The 16,678-nt window shown below is 55.0% G+C and overlaps 1 protein-coding gene across 4 annotated transcripts in view; it reads right to left on the bottom strand.

Annotated features, from left to right (window-relative positions):
* Window positions 1–16,678, bottom strand: part of LOC111151049 (SRY-box 13) — a 43,921-nt gene that overhangs the window by 7,582 nt on the left and 19,661 nt on the right. For 2 of the 4 annotated variants that reach the window (XM_022508776.1, XM_022508774.1), the window contains 4 exons: window positions 3,284–3,482; window positions 2,021–2,132; window positions 1,657–1,743; window positions 284–456 (listed from right to left, as the gene is read on the bottom strand). In XM_022508776.1, the coding sequence (XP_022364484.1) occupies window positions 284–456; window positions 1,657–1,743; window positions 2,021–2,132; window positions 3,284–3,481 (570 nt within the window). In that variant the 5' untranslated portion in view covers window position 3,482. Of the gene's footprint in view, window positions 1–283; window positions 457–1,656; window positions 1,744–2,020; window positions 2,133–3,250; window positions 3,483–16,678 lie in introns of those variants that run through there. The other 2 variants (XM_022508775.1, XM_022508777.1) reach the window with 2 other exon arrangements.

Raw genomic sequence — 16,678 nt, 5'->3', positions numbered from 1 at the left:
CCCTTCACAGTGCCTTCCCCCTCTCCACGAGCTCACTCCTCCCTCAGAGGCCACGGCGGGAGGTGGGGCAGGAAGCAGCCAGCTGCCCTCACACAGAGCCCTGCAGGCCCCCTCTGCTCCTGGGGCCCCCACAGGGCTGTCCAGAGGGCAGCTCTGGGACTCCTAGGGCCCCTGCCCCCAGCCTCGGCGTGCACGCGCCAGGGCTGCCCCCAGTGTGCTTCCTCCAGGCCCTGATAGCCTCCCCCTCCCCCAGCCAGACAGCCAGACACCAGCCAGGACCTACCTGCTCCTGCTGCTGCCGGGCCAGCTCCATCTGCTGCTGCTGCTTCTCGAACAGCATGGCGGCCATGTTCTTCTGCTCGGAGTGCGCCGTCAGGAGCTGGTCCCGCAGCGTGGACAGCTGGTGGATCATGACCAGGAGCTGGAGCTCCTTCTCGGCCAGGCTCTCCTGGGTCCCTGCTCCACGAGGAAACAGCCACCGGTGAGAATGTTGTTTTTCCGGCCATGTGCCCACCCATGCGTCCTCCCACCCACCTGAGGTTCACTGCTCAATGGCTACTTCCCAGGTCCCTCCCTGTTAGGGGCTAAGTGACAGAGGACGGAGACATGATCCCTGCTCCGGAGGAGGCTTGTTTGCTGTCAGACAACCACCTGCCCCAGGTTCCCACCCACAGCCGCTGCTTCCAGCCCCTGGAAATGCCGGCCGTGGGACATCTCAGTCCCGCATCACTTCTTGGAGGTCCCCGAGTGCCCCGAGCCGCAGGATCAGTGTGGGTAACTATCCCACAGGAGGGGCCAGCGGGACACGCCGCTCAGGCCTTGGAATAAGACGCAGGAGGCGTGCAGAAACCCGGGGTTCAAATTCCCACTTGAACTGATCCTGTCTGGGGGCTCTTGGACAAGTAACCGACTTCTCTGTGCTTCGGATTTTTTATTCTACAGATGAGCACAAGAGCGGTCCCTTCATAGGGGTGCCGTGGGGCTAGGATAATGAAGGTAAGGCTTAGTCCAGAATCTGGCACATGGTTCTCGCCCAGTAAGGGCCACTGCTTCCTGCCCTCCAGCTGAGCTCGTGACAGATGCCACCGGGCCAAGCTGCAGACCGCTCGCCTCAGAATCACTCAGGGAACCTTCAACAAAGACACATGCCCAGGTCCCCAGCCCCTGGAGTTCTCATTCAGCAGGTGGAGTGGAGTCTGGGCATCCGTACGGTCTTCAAGCTCCCCTGGGGTTGTGACCGACCACACTGGGAAAGCAGCCATGCTCATGAACCAAGCAGCAGCCCTTGAATTTACTTAGTGAGGTCCTGGTGGCCCAGAATTAATTTTTAGCAGTGAAAGGGCACGTCCAGCTCATCTGATACAGTTAGACACAGATCCGGGAAGTGGCATTGACCTGCCGGGGGTCACAAGGGTTCCTATAAGAGTCCAAATCCATACTCAAGGACCACGATTCCCACCAGGCCTCTCCTGCCAGAGAGGCCAGACGGAATACTCAGTTCCCAGAGAAGGGATGGTGCCGACCCCCAAGGCCAGGCAGGAGGGGACCCAGAGCTGCCCTCCACCCAATAGCCCTATAGGCCCAGACTGCATGGCCAGGCTGGGAGGAGGAAAAGGGTTCAGATACCCTCCCCTGTCTACCCACATGGGCCTTCACCTTTGACATCTTTGGTTTCCACAGAGCTCCTTCCCAGAAACCTCTCCTTCCAGTCACTGGACAGTAGCTTCTCGATGGCGGGCACGACTAGAAGATACGAAAGGGATGAAGAACGGCATTCCCAGCACCCCCCCCATGCCCGCCTCCAACGAGGGCAGACGTCTTACCCTGCTTTATTGCCCCACCCCAAGATTTTGTGGGAGAGAGAGAGAGATGAGCAGGGGGAGCAGCAGAGGGAGAAGCAGACTCCTCACTGAGCAGGAAGCCTGACTTGGGGCTCAATTCCAAGACCCCGAGATCATGACCCGAGCCAAAGTCAGACACTTCACGGACCAAGCCACCTAGGTTCCCCTAGACATCCTACCTTCTTTTAAATGTTGGTTGAAGTCCAGCTTCTCCTGGCTTCCAGAGGCACCCTCAGAAGCTCCCGGTCTCTTGGGTTCCGGGGACCCATTGCTCTCAGGGGAGCTGCAGTCCTGCAACACACACTGAATGTCACTGTCACCCTCAAGAGAAGGGGGCAGACTGCAGGGGGAACCAAGCAGCCCTGGGACGTGCACTCCCTCTCCACCACCACCCCTCTACCCCCCCAGCCAGGCCCTCTCTCCCCACCTTCCCAACCCTCCCTCTGACTTTGCCCCATATAGTGAAGGCAGAAAAGGTTTGCCAACCAGAGATCAGGATTTCAGGCCTGGCTCAGTGACTCACGAGGCGCTTGATCCCACATGAGACTCTGAACTTCTCTGAACCTGACTTATTTCCCTCTTCTGAAAACAGAACTATAAATACCTCCCCTGTCAGGGCTGTTGCGGGATCAAGGACGCGAATGCATGTGAACGAGGCTCACTGCCGCAGTCTGAGTGGCCAGCGAGCTCGTCCTCAGGACTCCCTTGCACACAGCCAAACCTGCGGCTGGTGGGGGACCCCACCTCACCCTCCTTAGGGCATCACCACCCCCAACTCTGCTCAGCGGAGTCCCCTCGATTCTTTAAGGCCCACCTCGAGGCCCTACTCCTCCAGGAAGTCTTCCTCAGCACTGCCCGGACCCCCAACCCCTCCCACAGACCCCTCCAGGCTGGATCCCTCCTCAGGGCCCTAAAATTCTCATTTTCATTCATTTGGTTTATAATTACACTTTCCCCCTTTTTACAGCTCTTGCACGGAATCAGGATTTTTAAGGATTCCAAGAACCCTCCCTGCTCATGTAGTTCAGAATGCCTTCATCTTAAGGACGGGGGACTGAATGGTCTTTCACGGCAGCTGATCTCAGGCTCAGGTAATGAGGCTGATTTTCTCCGATCATATGGTAGGTAAACCTCGAGCAGATGTATCCTGTCTCTCCAATGAGTCCTCAGAGGTAAGGACTGGGTCACACATGGGTGAGCAGTTAGTACCAGGTGAGCAGGGGTGAGACAACGTACCGCTGGGACAGGTGGCCTGACTTGGCAGCCCTACCCCACCCACCGAAGTCTTGCCCCAGCGACAGATGTTCCGCCTCCCATCTGCCCAGCTAGGGGAGTGGGCGCCCACCCTGCCTCAAGGAGAGGCCGGGGATGGCACGTGGGTGTGGGCTACGAAGGCAAAGCAGGGACACTGACCCAGGAGCCCCAGGGAAAGTGCCAGGCACCTGGGCTGGAGCTTGGGAGTCAACAGCATCCTGGGGAGCCCGGGCTGGGTCTCCGGGCTGGGGTTCAGCTGCGGCAGCTGAGCCCTGGAGGGCCTCATGGCAGGGCTCCTTCTTCCCTTCCGACTTGACGGTACAGTTCACCATGGTGCCAACGCCATCCGGGGCCAGCTGGGCAGCGCCCGGGCTCCTCATGGACATCCTGAGGGAGGAGGAGCAGAGGGAAACCGATGGTGGACGCGGCCACTCCAGCCTCGCCCAGCTCAAGCTTCCGTTTGGAACCCACAGTGGAAAAAAAAAAAAAAAATCAGGAAAGAGTCTTCAGTCCTGCGCTTTTCTTAAATAGGAAGGTCTTCAGTCAATCGGACCCAGCCCTCAGCAGGCCCTGCCTGTTGCCTTGTTAGAGCTGGCTGGCGGGGTGGTCCACCAAAGGAGGGGAGAGATGATCAACTGGCAGTTTCTGAGCCCAGCAAAGTGAAAACTGTGTGTGTGTGTGTGTGTGTGTGTGTGTGTGTGTGTGTGTGTGTGTAATTACCTGACAAAACTTTTTAAAAAGTCACAATACATCACATAATCCGGATTTGAACGGCTCTTGAAGTTGCTCTGGGGCGACAATGGGCTGGAATTAAGTAGCAGGTGCCCTCTATGGACAGGCCAGTTTTCCTCAGTCCCTACCACTCCCTACTGCCCCCCCCGCCCCCGCCAAAGGAGGAACCAAGTATTAACTACCCCATATATACATTTATCCTTTTTTTTTTTTAAGATAAAAGTGAGCTATTTTTGTATCCATATATCTACCAAAAGTGGGGTAATAAACAGGCTGAGAGATGTAAGGCGTGAAGAAAAATACTTTCCTTTCTCTAGCCAGAGTCTCTCCTTTAGAGTCTCTCTCATGGGCCCCTGTAAGCATCTGCAATGCCTCCCATAAGCAGCCTCTGCACCCACTGCTCCCATCACTGCCTCCCCTGTGCTACCCCCCCACCCCCCCACACACACATCAGGAACAGCTGAGCAATGGAAAGATCCCAGGGAGCGATGCCGGTGGTCATGCCAGGCTCAGAGCCAAAGCAGCAGAGGCCCCCCAGTGCACTTGCTCCAAGGTCACTGTGACAAGACCAGTGGGGACACCCAGCAGCAGCAAGTTCCAGGTACCTGTAGGTCCTACACCCGCTATGGGACCTTGGGAAAGTTACTGAACCTCGCCACACCCATTTCCTCATCTGTAAAATGGGCGGTTCTGAGGACTAGGCAATGCTAAAATGCATGTGTTCAGGACGCTGCATGGCACTTGTTAAGCACCCCGTGTTGAGGCACCGCAGAAACGCGGTCCCTATAAGAGACCCACAGTCCGCGCAGGCCCGGGGGCTGCGTGGGAGTTAGTCATGGGTCACCCGCAAATCAGAAACTGGGGGCAGAGCAGGAAACTACTTTAACAAACCCTACAGTGATTCGACACCCACTAGTTTGAGAAGCACTGTTAAATAGAAATTTAAGAATTTCTGCACGGGCATTACATTTTTAGGAGACGAGTGTAAGGCACAGATCGGATATAGCAAAACATCCCTTAAAACTGAATTGCAGGTGTAGAACCCTACAGGGCGTCAACTCCGTAAAACAAAATGTTTCCTGGAACAGAGATGTGAGGCTTTGTGCTGGATCCAGAAGTCCCGTGCGGTGTTTTATAGTTTTATATTAAACAATTACAGTTGAGTAAGGTGTATTTGATTCGAAGCTGTCTCACCAGAGCAGACTTCTCACGCCACTTTCAAAGGGTGGGATGCCCTGGGGACCGACATGGGACCCAGGACCAGGCACTGCAGGGGGAGCAGAGCCGGGCAGACCCAACCCTAAGAACCCCGGCTTGGGAGAAAAGGTTCCGGGATCCGGCTCTGGGGTCCGGCCCCAGGGTCCCCTGTCACCATGCAGGGGCCTGGCCAGTGTCCAGGAAGCGGGCGGCTCGGCCCATCCGGGCACAGGGAGGGGCGCCCAGCCAGGGCCCGGGCAGAGGGGGGGGGGGGGGGGGGGGGGGGGGGGGGGAGGGGGGTATTATCCCGAAGCTGAGGGCAGCAATTACATAACAAACAAACCCCGGGCTCAAGCTGTGAATTAATCAAACCGCTGAAAATAAAACCTTCCTCTCAGGAACTTCAGACAAAAGAAATGAAAACAACCAGGCCGGCTGGAAACTAAAAGGCAGCGGGGCTGAAAGGGGGACAAAAGGAAACCAGACAATAGGGTGTTGGACAAAGGCAATAAAGCCAAAGGAAGTGTGACAGGCGAACAATGCGGGCCTGTGGGCTTGTGATCCCTGGCAGCTCCGCGGCCTCGTCCCACACCCACTGCTCTGCCGGGCGTGGGCAGGCCACCAGGTCACCTCCTCGCTCCCCACTCGGGTCCTAAGGGGTTTTCGCCTCCATCCTGTCCCACCAGCTCCTACCTCCAAGCCTTTCTCCCACTGCAGCCCAGAGACCCCGGGGGTACAGCTGGGCACACGGGTACAGGAGTGGTTGGCGGGCCTCGAGGCCTCGGTGGTTCTGGCGCTGCGCCCCCCAGAGCAAAAAGGCTGAGCCGCCATCCATGCCCCCAGGGCTGAAGGTGAAGGCAGAGGTGATTAAGAGCCCTAATTAACTCTAGGACTGCACTGCCCACCACGGTAGCCACCCACCACCTGCGGCCACAGCACTGGCAACCCGGCCAGTACCCGTGCAAATGGGGGTGTAACCTACAGCCCGGTTTCCGAGGCTTAGGATGAAAACCAGAATGTAACCTAGCTCATGAATAAATGGCTATTGGTTCTATGTTGAAATTATTATGTTTTGGATACATGGAGCTAAATGAAATTGTTTTCACTTGTTTCTTTTTACACTTAATGTGGTTACTGGAGAATTTAAACTTACGCACGAGGCTCGAATTGTTATTTCTGCTGGAAAGTGCTGCATTAGGACATCTCCCTTGGAGCGCCGATGGCCTTTTTAACCCACACTTAGCCCCCAAGAGTACCCCAGCTGGATACTGGGGTTTATGTTTATGTTGGAGAGCTTGGTTCATCCTGGTCTCGGCCAACAAAGAGAAGGACTCCCAGTGACCAGCCAAGCTGGCCTGGAGGCGCCCATCTGTTCACCAGGACGTGGTGCCCACCAAGGAACCCTGCCAGGTCCTACCGCCCAGACAAGGTCCCTTCCACTTCTACAGGCGTCTGCCTCAACTTCGGGTCCTGGGCACTGGTTCTCCGCTGGTCTCTCGGGACCCATGTGTTGATGGAGAATCAACAGCCCAGACCTGATTGGCTCCTCCCAGGGTCTCGTGTTTTGGGGGGAGAGGGTCCTTGGGCAGCTCCTTCCCTCCCTCTCGAGGAGCTCCTGGAGCACAGGCCTGCTCCAAGAGTGGTCCCTTTCCCTGCCCACAGACACGAGAGACCCTCGGAGAGGATCAGCTCCAAGCTCTGGATCCGAACCATCCCGCTCTCATTCCTCCCAGCACAGAGCAAAAGCTGTAGGTGATAAAACTAAGTAAGGAGAGAAAAAAACAGGTGACAGGTACGGAGTCGATGTGCGGTCCCTCTGCTACTCTGCAGCTGAGTGGTGCAGGCTCTAGCTGTAGGACAAGGGGACTCGGGGGATGGTGGGTGGTCAGTGGAACAGGCTTTCGAGCTCCCCAACCTGGGTTCTGCCACCAGCTGACGTGTGTGACCTTAAGCAAGTCACTTAACTCTGAGCTTCTTCTGTCTCATTTGTATAATGAAGATAAGAAATCCCTTTCTCACTAGTGCCCATGAAGATTAATTAACAGAGGGTAGCCATCAAGTTGTCATAGAGCCCAGGATGCTCCTAGAATCAGGTGGTTGAGAGAAAAGGGCTGAAACAGACCCGCGCACATCTAAAACCAACTCTGCCCAATCAAATTGCTGTGCCATCTTGAGCAAGTGACTTCACCTCTCTGAACTCATTTCCTACTCAGCAAAATAAGAATACCCAATCTGAAGAAATGAGCCTTTCCCTAACACTCCAGACTTTATAATATGTGCCTGTTTTACATTCTAAGGACACCCTAAACTTGGCCTTTGGGGTACTTAGCACAGTGATAAGAGACCTTTACATGCTTCGTTCATTTCTGACCGGCCCAGTAGCATGAGAACCTGCCCACCACCCCCCACCCCAGGGCACTGTGGAAACATACCCGTTTTGGCTCATCACAGTAGCCCCCCGAGTCTAGCACAGAAGGTGCCCACACACAATCAGAGTATAATACAGTTCGGCAAAACAGCACAAGGCAGATGTGGACACGTAACCAAAGTGACAGCTATCACAAGTCTTCCCCAACTTATGATGGGGTTAAGTCCCAGTAAACCCATCATGAGTTGAAAATATCGTCAAGTCGAACATGCTTGTACTCCACCTAACCCAGTGAGTGGCGCGGGCTTTCGCCTAGCCCACCCTGAATGAGAACACTTACGCTAGCCTACAGTTGGCAAGATCAGCTAAACCAAGCCTACTGCATAATAAAGTGTTGAGTATCTCGTGTAGCTTACTGAATACTGTACTGAACGCGGGCGACAGGCCCAGAAGCACTGTGAGTGTGTCTCGTGGCTGCCTGGGAGGCCACCACTGCGGGGCATCGCAAGGGAGCACTGTACCGCATAAACACCAGCGCCAGAAAAGATCAAACTCCAAGTATGGTTTCTACGGAACGCGTATGGCTTCCTAATCATCGTAGAGTCGAAAAACTGTAAGTTGAAGCACCATCCGTCAGACCGTCTGTGTTACTATGCACCAGAAGCTGCTCTCTGCAGTGCAGTGCCCACGCCCAGCTCTCCTCAGCTGCCTCCTCCATCTGACGGCTTCCCGGGAGCGACTTAAACCCCCCAGCACCAAAGCCAGTCCAATCCCCTTTGCCTTTACCTTGGGACAGGGGAGAACCACTTCTTACACCTTTTGGAGCCTACTGGAGTTTTTCCCTGAAGTCTCTTCTTTTCCAGAGACTAAAAAACCCCTCCCATTCCTTTACCCCTTCCTCAAAAAGCACACTCTATGCTTCCCTTACCCACGTGGTTTCTCAGGAAGTTTTTAGATCAGCAGCTACACCTGCCCCTCTCTCCAGAGGCCTAGAAGCCCAAGGATCCCGGGCACACAGGAGCTCTGAGTTACCAGGTTCCCCCAGGTCCTGGTCAGAGGCCACAAGCCCATACATAGGACACTGGGGTCAGCCGCCCAGCCAGGTAAAAGTGCTCCTGGGAACCCAGTCCCATCCCTCCTCCCCAGCCTTACCTGCATTTTAAATGGAGAGACTGAGGCAGAGGGAGGACCAGTTCCAACCATCCTTCTTCGGATCTAGCGGCAGAGCACAGGGGACTGGGGTACAGATCAGCACCCCTGCTCTGCCCACCCTTCCCTTCTAGGGCACCCACTCCCCAGGCCCCCCACCACCTTCCCTCTTGGCCTTATCTCTCACCTGAGTATCCGTAAGAGGCGAAGGCCTCACAGGGGGAGATGGTTCAGGCCATCCTCAACCCAAGGGGGCAGACACAGCCTTGAATCTGTGAGTGGTGGCAGAGAGGTCCCCCCCAAACCCGGGGCCCAGTGCTCCACAGGGCCAGCGGCTTGGAGCACGCTTATAGGGCAAAGCTGACTGCAGGTGCCAGTCCTCTCCCTTTTCTCCTCCCCTCTCCTCTCCTAGGCCCTCGGACCCCCACCCACAGGCGCACGCGCACAGGCCCCCTTCTATCCAAAACAAATCACCAGCCGCTTCCTCTCCCAATCCGCCAACGACCTGGCCCAGCTGGACTGGAATCAAAGGAGTTTTTACCCTTAGCCCTTCCTCCCTCCATAACGACAGCCCCCTCCCCGCCAAAATATCTAGATGCAGATAAAGATAGAGATAAATTCTAGTCATCAGAGCATGACGGGTGACTCAGACCTAGGGGTACAGGAAGACAGCCTGAACACACAGGCAGACCCCCCCGAGAAGGGCCATGACCACACTTCCCCACAGCACCCACACCAAGCCTACAGACTCTACCACAAGCTCCCACTCCCTGGCTCGCCGAGTGGGTGGTGCAAAAGGGCACCACCAGGGAGAGAGCCCACAGCAGGGGTGGGGCAGGGCCTGAGTCCCAGGGGAATGTCACTTCCTCTCAAAGCCCCAGAGAGTGGTGAGCCTCAGGCAGCCCTGAACAATAGCCCGAGGCGTGGGTGCCCAGAACGGTGCCCCCAGTGCCACATCCTGCCATTCTTCTCCCAGGCCGCACCCTGCCACCCTTCCTGGCTACGCCCGATCCTATCTCTGATGTTTACTCAGTGCTGGGAGCTGGGCCGGCTACAGGCTTGGGGAAAAGCTTTCCGGGAGGCCCCTTTCACCCTCTCCAGCCTCCACAGGTCCCAGGGGTACCCGATCCGGGGCATGCACTGGTCTGGTCTAGCCCAACTCAGGAGACGGCCACGGCCAATACCCCCTACCTGTGCTGGGCAGGCCAAGATGGTATTCACCCGCAGGCAGCAGATACCAACCAGTGCAAACTCCATGAGTTCCTGAGCGCCTGCCCTCGAGCCTGTGAGAGCCGGCAGCTTCCCCCGTAACCCCTGGCCCAGAAGCCCAGATCCGGCCTGAGTTCCACCGACTGCCGGTCTGAGCTGCACCCCGGGCCAAGGGCACAGCGGACTGAAGGAGCCAGGGAGAGACTGGAGCTGTGATGGTCCCATCCATGGCCCCATGTGGTCGTCCTAGCTCTCTGAGGCACCTGAGTCTTGTCCCAGGCCAGGAGGGTCCAGGAAAAGACAGAGGACAGACTGCAAGTGCTGCTGGGGCTCCCAGTGGGATGCCTGCCTGCCACACCGTCCTGGGGAAAACAGAGAAAGTTTACCAGGTGTTTCCTGGAGTCCCTTCTCTGGGGGCCCTCTTGCCTTTAGGGCTGCGTGTTGTCTCCAGCCCACCCACAGGGATAAGGGGACCCTGCAGTGCTGTTCTTGTCTCCCAGTGACCAGGTCGAAGCCCATGTCCTGGACTGGGGAATGTGTCTGGTCTTCTGCACCAGCTAGGTCCCGCCCAGGCCCAGCAGACAGCAGAAATGCAGCTGAGGCTAACTGGCCTGTCAGAGGCCTCCCTTTGGGGATAACCCCGAATGTGAACCAAAGGAAGAGGGGGCCAAAAGAGCATTCGAGGGCAGAGCACTAGCTTGGCTGATAGGCACCGAGTCAGGAGGCTCACCGTGCATTTCCTCCATCCTCCCCGAGGCTGTGTGGAGGGGCACCTGAAGCCAGGCCTCCGTGATGCCCAAAGCGAGGCCTTTTCCCACAGGCCAGTACGCCATCACTCTCCCTCTGCCCCAGACACCAGGACCCAGTCCAGTACAGACAGATCTGCTGCCCTCCCCACTCACAGGATTCTAGTTGGTTTTGACTCGAGTCATGGCCAAGGAAGAATTACCCAAAGAAATCAGGGCTCCTTTGAGGACCTGGAGAAAAGAGTCGACCTCTCGGAAACTTCGTTTCTTCATGTGTAAACAGAGATCCCAATACCTACTTTGATTAGAAGCCAGCAGATACTCAGAGAACCTGGCACAGAACAGAAGCTCAGCGAAGGCGGGAGGGAGAAGCCTAAGGCAGGAAAGCGTGCCCCCCCCCCCATGCTGCCTCCCTCCCGGGCTGGCCAGGCAGGTCCCAGGCTCTTGGGTCCCCAGCTCTCCAGGACACAGGACGGCGGGGGTGCCCCTCTGGCGTTGCTGGGAAGTGGGCTAGCACAGCCAAAAGAAAAGGGTCTTTGTGGCCACCCGGACCTGTCTGAAGCCTGGCTCCGCTGCGTACTCCTGGCTGCTAGCTGTGGGACCACGGGAGGTGTCCGTTTCTGCATCTCTAAACTGGGACATAACTATCTTGTAGAATTATTCAGAGGACCCAATGTGATGTTTGTAAAAAGAAAAAAAAAAGTTTGCTACCCGAACACTCCCCATCGCCTTTTGGGGAAGCCGCCCCCACCTATGCGTAGCCAAACATGCAGAAGACCCACCCCCCGAAAGGACAGTGCAGCGTGTCACCCTCCTCCCCCTCCATCTGCTCCCTGTAGGTCTCCCTCCCTTCGGCCCCATCTCACCACCCCGCCTGAGCTGTCTCTAGCTACCCTGGAGTCTCCCCTGGCCGGTGCCCGCCCTGAGTCAGCATCCAGGCCTCACACGGTGCAGATAGGCTGAAAGAGTCCCGCATTTGCCAAGGAAACCCCATGTCCCCACCCTTCCCCAGCCTACAACCCAGCAGCTCTGCAGCACAAAGCTCCCTCATTTCCTCCGGAGCCCAGGCGGGGGAAGGGTTGTTCCCATGCACCCTTGCAGTCCCCTGACAACCCCAGGAGGGGCACAGGGGCAAGTGGCACCAGCCTGAACACAACTGGGTTCACCCACCAGGCTGGATGGAGTCTCATCTGGGCCAGGAATTCCCCCTACCGGCGCCGGGCTGGGCTGGCAGCTCTCAGCTCTTGCCTGATGTCGAGTCTAAGCCACATGGGCAAGAACACGGTGGCCTGAAGGCTTGGAGCCCCAGGCAGTCGGTTCAAACCCTAGCATCCCTCTCACTTGTGGCCAAATCAGGCCAATCGCTTCACTCTCGAAGCCCACTACTTTGCTTACTAGGAGAGTGGACTAGGAGTATGCAGCCCCTAGCGTGCTGGCAAGGGGTAAGGAGGGGATACGGGACAGCAAGGCCAACCACTGCCCGAGCAGCCTCATTGGGGTCTGCAGCTGGATCTGCAGCTGGAGCCAGGGCTGGACGCACCCAGCTCCCGCGGCTCCACGGAGGCACCCAGCAGACCCGAGACCTAACCTCTTCACACCTCAGATTCTTCATCTGTCAAGGGCGCCAGCAATTCCCAGCCCTCATGGCTGCTGGAGAATTAGTAAGTCACGCACAGGAGCGGCCCCCAGCAGGCTCACTCGGAAGAGCATGTAACTCTTGATCTTGAGGTCATGCGTTCGAGCCCCACGATGGGTGTCGAGATGACTTAAAAAATGAAGTCTTAAAAAAAATAAGTCGTGGATACAAAATACCTCATCTTGCTCCCGGCTGAACGAATGAATGAATGAATGAATGAGCGAGCGCCCAGGGAACCTCCGCCAGGCACAGTGCTCAGCCCAAACCAGCACAGGTCTCCAGCACCCTTCTTTTTTTTTTTTTTTTTTTTTTTTTAAGATTTTATTTTATTTATTTGCCAGAGAGAGAGAGAGGGAGAGAGAGCAAGCACAGGCAGACAGAATGGCAGGCAGAGGCAGAGAGAGAAGCAGGCTCCCTGATGAGCAAGGAGCCTGATGTGGGACTCGATCCCAGGACGCTGGGATCATGACCTGAGCCGAAGGCAGCTGCTTAACCAACTGAGCCACCCAGGCGTCCCTCCAGCACCCTTCTTAAAGGTATTTCAAGTATCAGCTTCCACATGGCCATAAGCCCAGCGCCCCCTCTCCGAGTGGGCACCCGCACATGCCTCCTGGGATCCCCGAGGGCTCAGGAAAGGTAACTGATCCTCTTCCTTCTTCCTGCCTCAGTCACTCACTGCAGGAGCAGGGATATGGGTCCGTGATTGAGACGGACAGTTGGTGCAAGAAAAAGGATTCCGTCAACGCCGGTCACCAGGAAGGCCACCGGGCAGTGTTGACAGGGAGACAGCTTTGAACCCAGAAGGCCGGCATGCAAATGACCAGCAAATCCACTTCGGCCTCAGCCTCTCCTCCCTGGGATGGGCCTCGAGCAAGGCTCCACAGAATGTACACCCCGAGAGAAGGTCTTGGGGCTTCCAGGGTAGCTCAAGCATCGAGCTCCCCAGCTGGAGCAGACAGTGGAGCAACAAGGTGCCCGCAGCCCTGCAGTGGTCGGGGAGGGGGCCCACGGGCTGGACCCTGATACACCAGCCTCATCTTTGTGCACTGGCTCAGGTCTGCAGCTTGACCCATTGCCTCCCCTTCCCCCACTCCAGGCTTTGGGTGGGAAGCCACCTGTGCCTGGGGTAAACCTAATCACCACCATCTCCCCCAAGACAAGCTCACTCATCGGAAACCCCAATTCAGCAGCGCCTGCTCAAGCAGCATTCATTCTGCAGGCAACAAAGTGTTCCGTTCTTTTTCTCTGCAAAGGCCCTGTTTCCTCTCCCATTATCTACCCCATCGGCAGCCAAGCCTGCCACAAAAGCAAGATTTCTTCTTTCTTTTTGTTACTTTCGTGGTCCCCTTTATTTTTGGGTGGCTGTCCTTTCTTGGCTTTGGCTCCTTTTCAAAAGGGCAGGGAAGCAAGGGGAGGTGAGGGGTAGGATAGTGAGTCTCTGGTTTCATCTAAAATGCTCATCAAATGATCCCCCACACAGCAGCCTGCATCCCAGTCTGCCTTTGGAAACTGAAGCAGAACCACCTCAACCAAAGAGTCAGAGCTGGCCAAGGGGTGGGAAGAGGTGGGATTCTGGGAAGGATTCTGACGTCTGGAGCTCGCGATGCGAACAATAAAATAATAAGGGGGATATTCAAAATATCTGGTAAGCGACGGGCACTGACCCATTAGATGGGACTCCGGGGGCAATCAGGGGAGCTGGCAGATACCAGCCACTATCAACCAGTTGACACACTGGTGTGATCTGCTCGAGAGCCCCTCCAATTCTAGCTAACGCTTACTGAGCCGCTGCTGTGTGCCCGGCCCTGCTGCAGACATCTTCACTTATATGAATTTATTAAGTCTTTACAGTAACCATCTGGGGTATACCCATTTTACAGATGGAGAAACTGAGGGACAGAGGTGATCTGCACTCAGCAGTCCGGTGTCAGAAACCAGCTCTCAGACAACAGGAAGTGAGCAGACAACATGCTAAGTGTCGTCTTTGGGGATGAGCCCTTCTAATTCTTCCAACACTCCTGTGAGATAGTTACTATTATAATCTGTTTTACTGATGAGGCAACAGAGGCTTAAGGAGTTTTAAGCAACTGCCCAAGCAATTAGTCTTCTCTGCTGCTGCCCTGAGGTTTCAAGAGCCACGGAAAGTCATCTCCTGGAGCCAGAACTGCCTGTCCTCCAGTCCCAACTTCTGCTGTTTCCAAGATGGGGGTCAAGGGACACAAGCAATTTCTAGTTCAGCTGATGGGAGAGAAGTCGAAGGCAAACCTGGGGCTGATGAAGCCCCGGTTTCACGGGTTTGCAGGCCTCTCCCCCTCCTGCCAGCTGCACCACCGGGGCCGCTCAGTGCAGCCCCCCACACCACTTGCAGACGTAAAACAATTCAAAGCCAGCGTTCTACCAGGTGTCTTCCAAGGGAACAGGCAGCAGCTCTGGGGAAGTCACGGGGCTGCTCCAGCCCGAGCTCCCTTACAGTCACCGCTTCTTTGTTCGCCGGCCATCTCTCCCGGCCACCTATCCCCACGCCTCCACACCTGCTCCCTTCGCTTCCCATTCATGCCTGACTCCAACGGCATGGAGCAGAACTGTGTGCTCCGCGGTCCTGCAACACATACGCCTAGTGTATGTGTTATTATTACTTTCTTATCATTTTTCCCTGAATGTAAAAGGAATGTGTGCTCATTGTAGGACATCCGCAAAACTGAGGATAACACAGAAAAATGTGAAAGCCACCCGTTTCCCATCAATCTGGAGGTGGCCACTGATGAGAATTCAGCAGATTTCCATCAAATCTTTTTTCTATGCATAGTTTTCTTTTCCACTATCGAGCTCATAAGCAAGTTTTATACTACTCCCACCCCCTACTTAATAGTCTATCCGAGGGAGTTTTCATGTTCCTAAACATCAGAAATTATTGGAAACGCTTTACAAGGTCAGCTGTAATGTCTGCACATCCCCTCCGTGATGGCACCATAATCTTTGCGCCCAGTGCACAGGGTTGAAACGGTCCAGTTCTTGAGGAGTTTCTTATTACTGAAACCTCTTCACCCTCAAGGTCAGGCACCCTCCAGACACCTCCGGTGGGTCACAGCCATTCCATTCCTGTGACAGATAAGAAGGTAAGAACCCTGACAACCCGTGAAAAGAGCAAGGCACAAGGACCTCACCTGCCTCCTCTTCGCCAGCCGAGGACAGAGTAGCAAAGGAAGTACAAGATAGAGAGTGGAGGCCAAATGGGGGCCCGGAAGCTTGGGCCCAGGGTCTGACTGCTCCCGCTACGGGTAGGGCCTGTCTCGGCACTTCTCAGGGCCTTGACTTTCCCGTAAAAAGATGGGAGAACTACAATGAGTAACACTTCGCACCTGCCATGATGGAATTTTTTTATTTTTTAATAAATTAAAAAATTAAAATTAAAAATATTTTTTAATTTTTTAATTTTTAATTTTTTTAAAAGATTTTATTTATTCATTTGACAGACAGAGATCACAAGTAGGCAGAGAGGCAGGCAGAGAAAGAGGAAGGGAAGCAGGCTCCCTGCAGAGCAGAGAGCCCGACGCGGGGCTTGAACCCAGGACCCCAGGACCACGACCCAAGCCGAAGGCAGAGGCCCAACCCACTGAGCCACCCAGGCACCCCTAATTTTTTATTTTTTAAGATTTTATCTACTTATTTGACAGAGAGAGAGAGAGAGAGAGAGAAAGCACACAAGCAAGGGAGCAGCAGAGGGAGAAGCACTCCCTGCTGAGCAGAGAGCCACATGTGGAACCTGATCCCAGGACTCTAGAACCATGACCTGAGCCCAAGGCAGATGCTTAACCAACTGAGCCACCCACGTGTCCTGATTTTTTTTTTTCCCAGTTGTTTCCTTGTTTTTGTTTTTTTAAAGAAGTATTGGCAGGGATGTGGGCAGTTGGTGATGGGGGAGAAACACGGTGGGTAACAATATGGCAGCCCCGCCCAGAATTAAACATACAATAACCTTATCACCCAGCTATTCTACTTCTGGAATATACTGAAAAGAACTGAAAGCAGGGTCTCGAAGGACTATTAGACACCCATGCCCATAAGCATTATTCACAACAGCTCAAAGGTGGAAATCACCCAAGTGTCTGTGGAAGGACCAACGGATAAAAAGTGGGATGTGTGTGGACAGAATATGTATTTCACGTATTATATATACAGATGTAGAACTGTTATCAAGCCTTAAAAGGAAGCAAATTCTGACACACGCTGTAACGTGGATAAACCTGGAAAACATGATGCTAAGGGAAGTAAGCCTGACAGAAAAGGACTAGGATTTGGTTCTGCTTATAGGAGGTACGTGGAAAGTCAAATTCATAGACACAGAAAATAGAATAGAGGTTACCAGGGGCAGGGAGAAGGGGACTGGGGAGCTGTGTTGTCGAATGGGGACAGAATTTCCGTTCCGGAGGACACAAAATTCCAGAGAGGGATGGTGGGAAGGCCATACAACGTGAACATACCCACTGCCCCGAAACCATCCAATTAGAAATGGTTAAAATGATAAATGTTGTATTGCATCTTTTAC

Source organism: Enhydra lutris, unplaced genomic scaffold (genome assembly GCF_002288905.1).
Source record: "Enhydra lutris kenyoni isolate GAN:26980312 unplaced genomic scaffold, ASM228890v2 scaffoldscaffold25, whole genome shotgun sequence".
Classification (NCBI taxonomy): Eukaryota; Metazoa; Chordata; class Mammalia; order Carnivora; family Mustelidae; genus Enhydra; species Enhydra lutris.
This window is presented reverse-complemented; position numbering and strand designations above follow the sequence as displayed.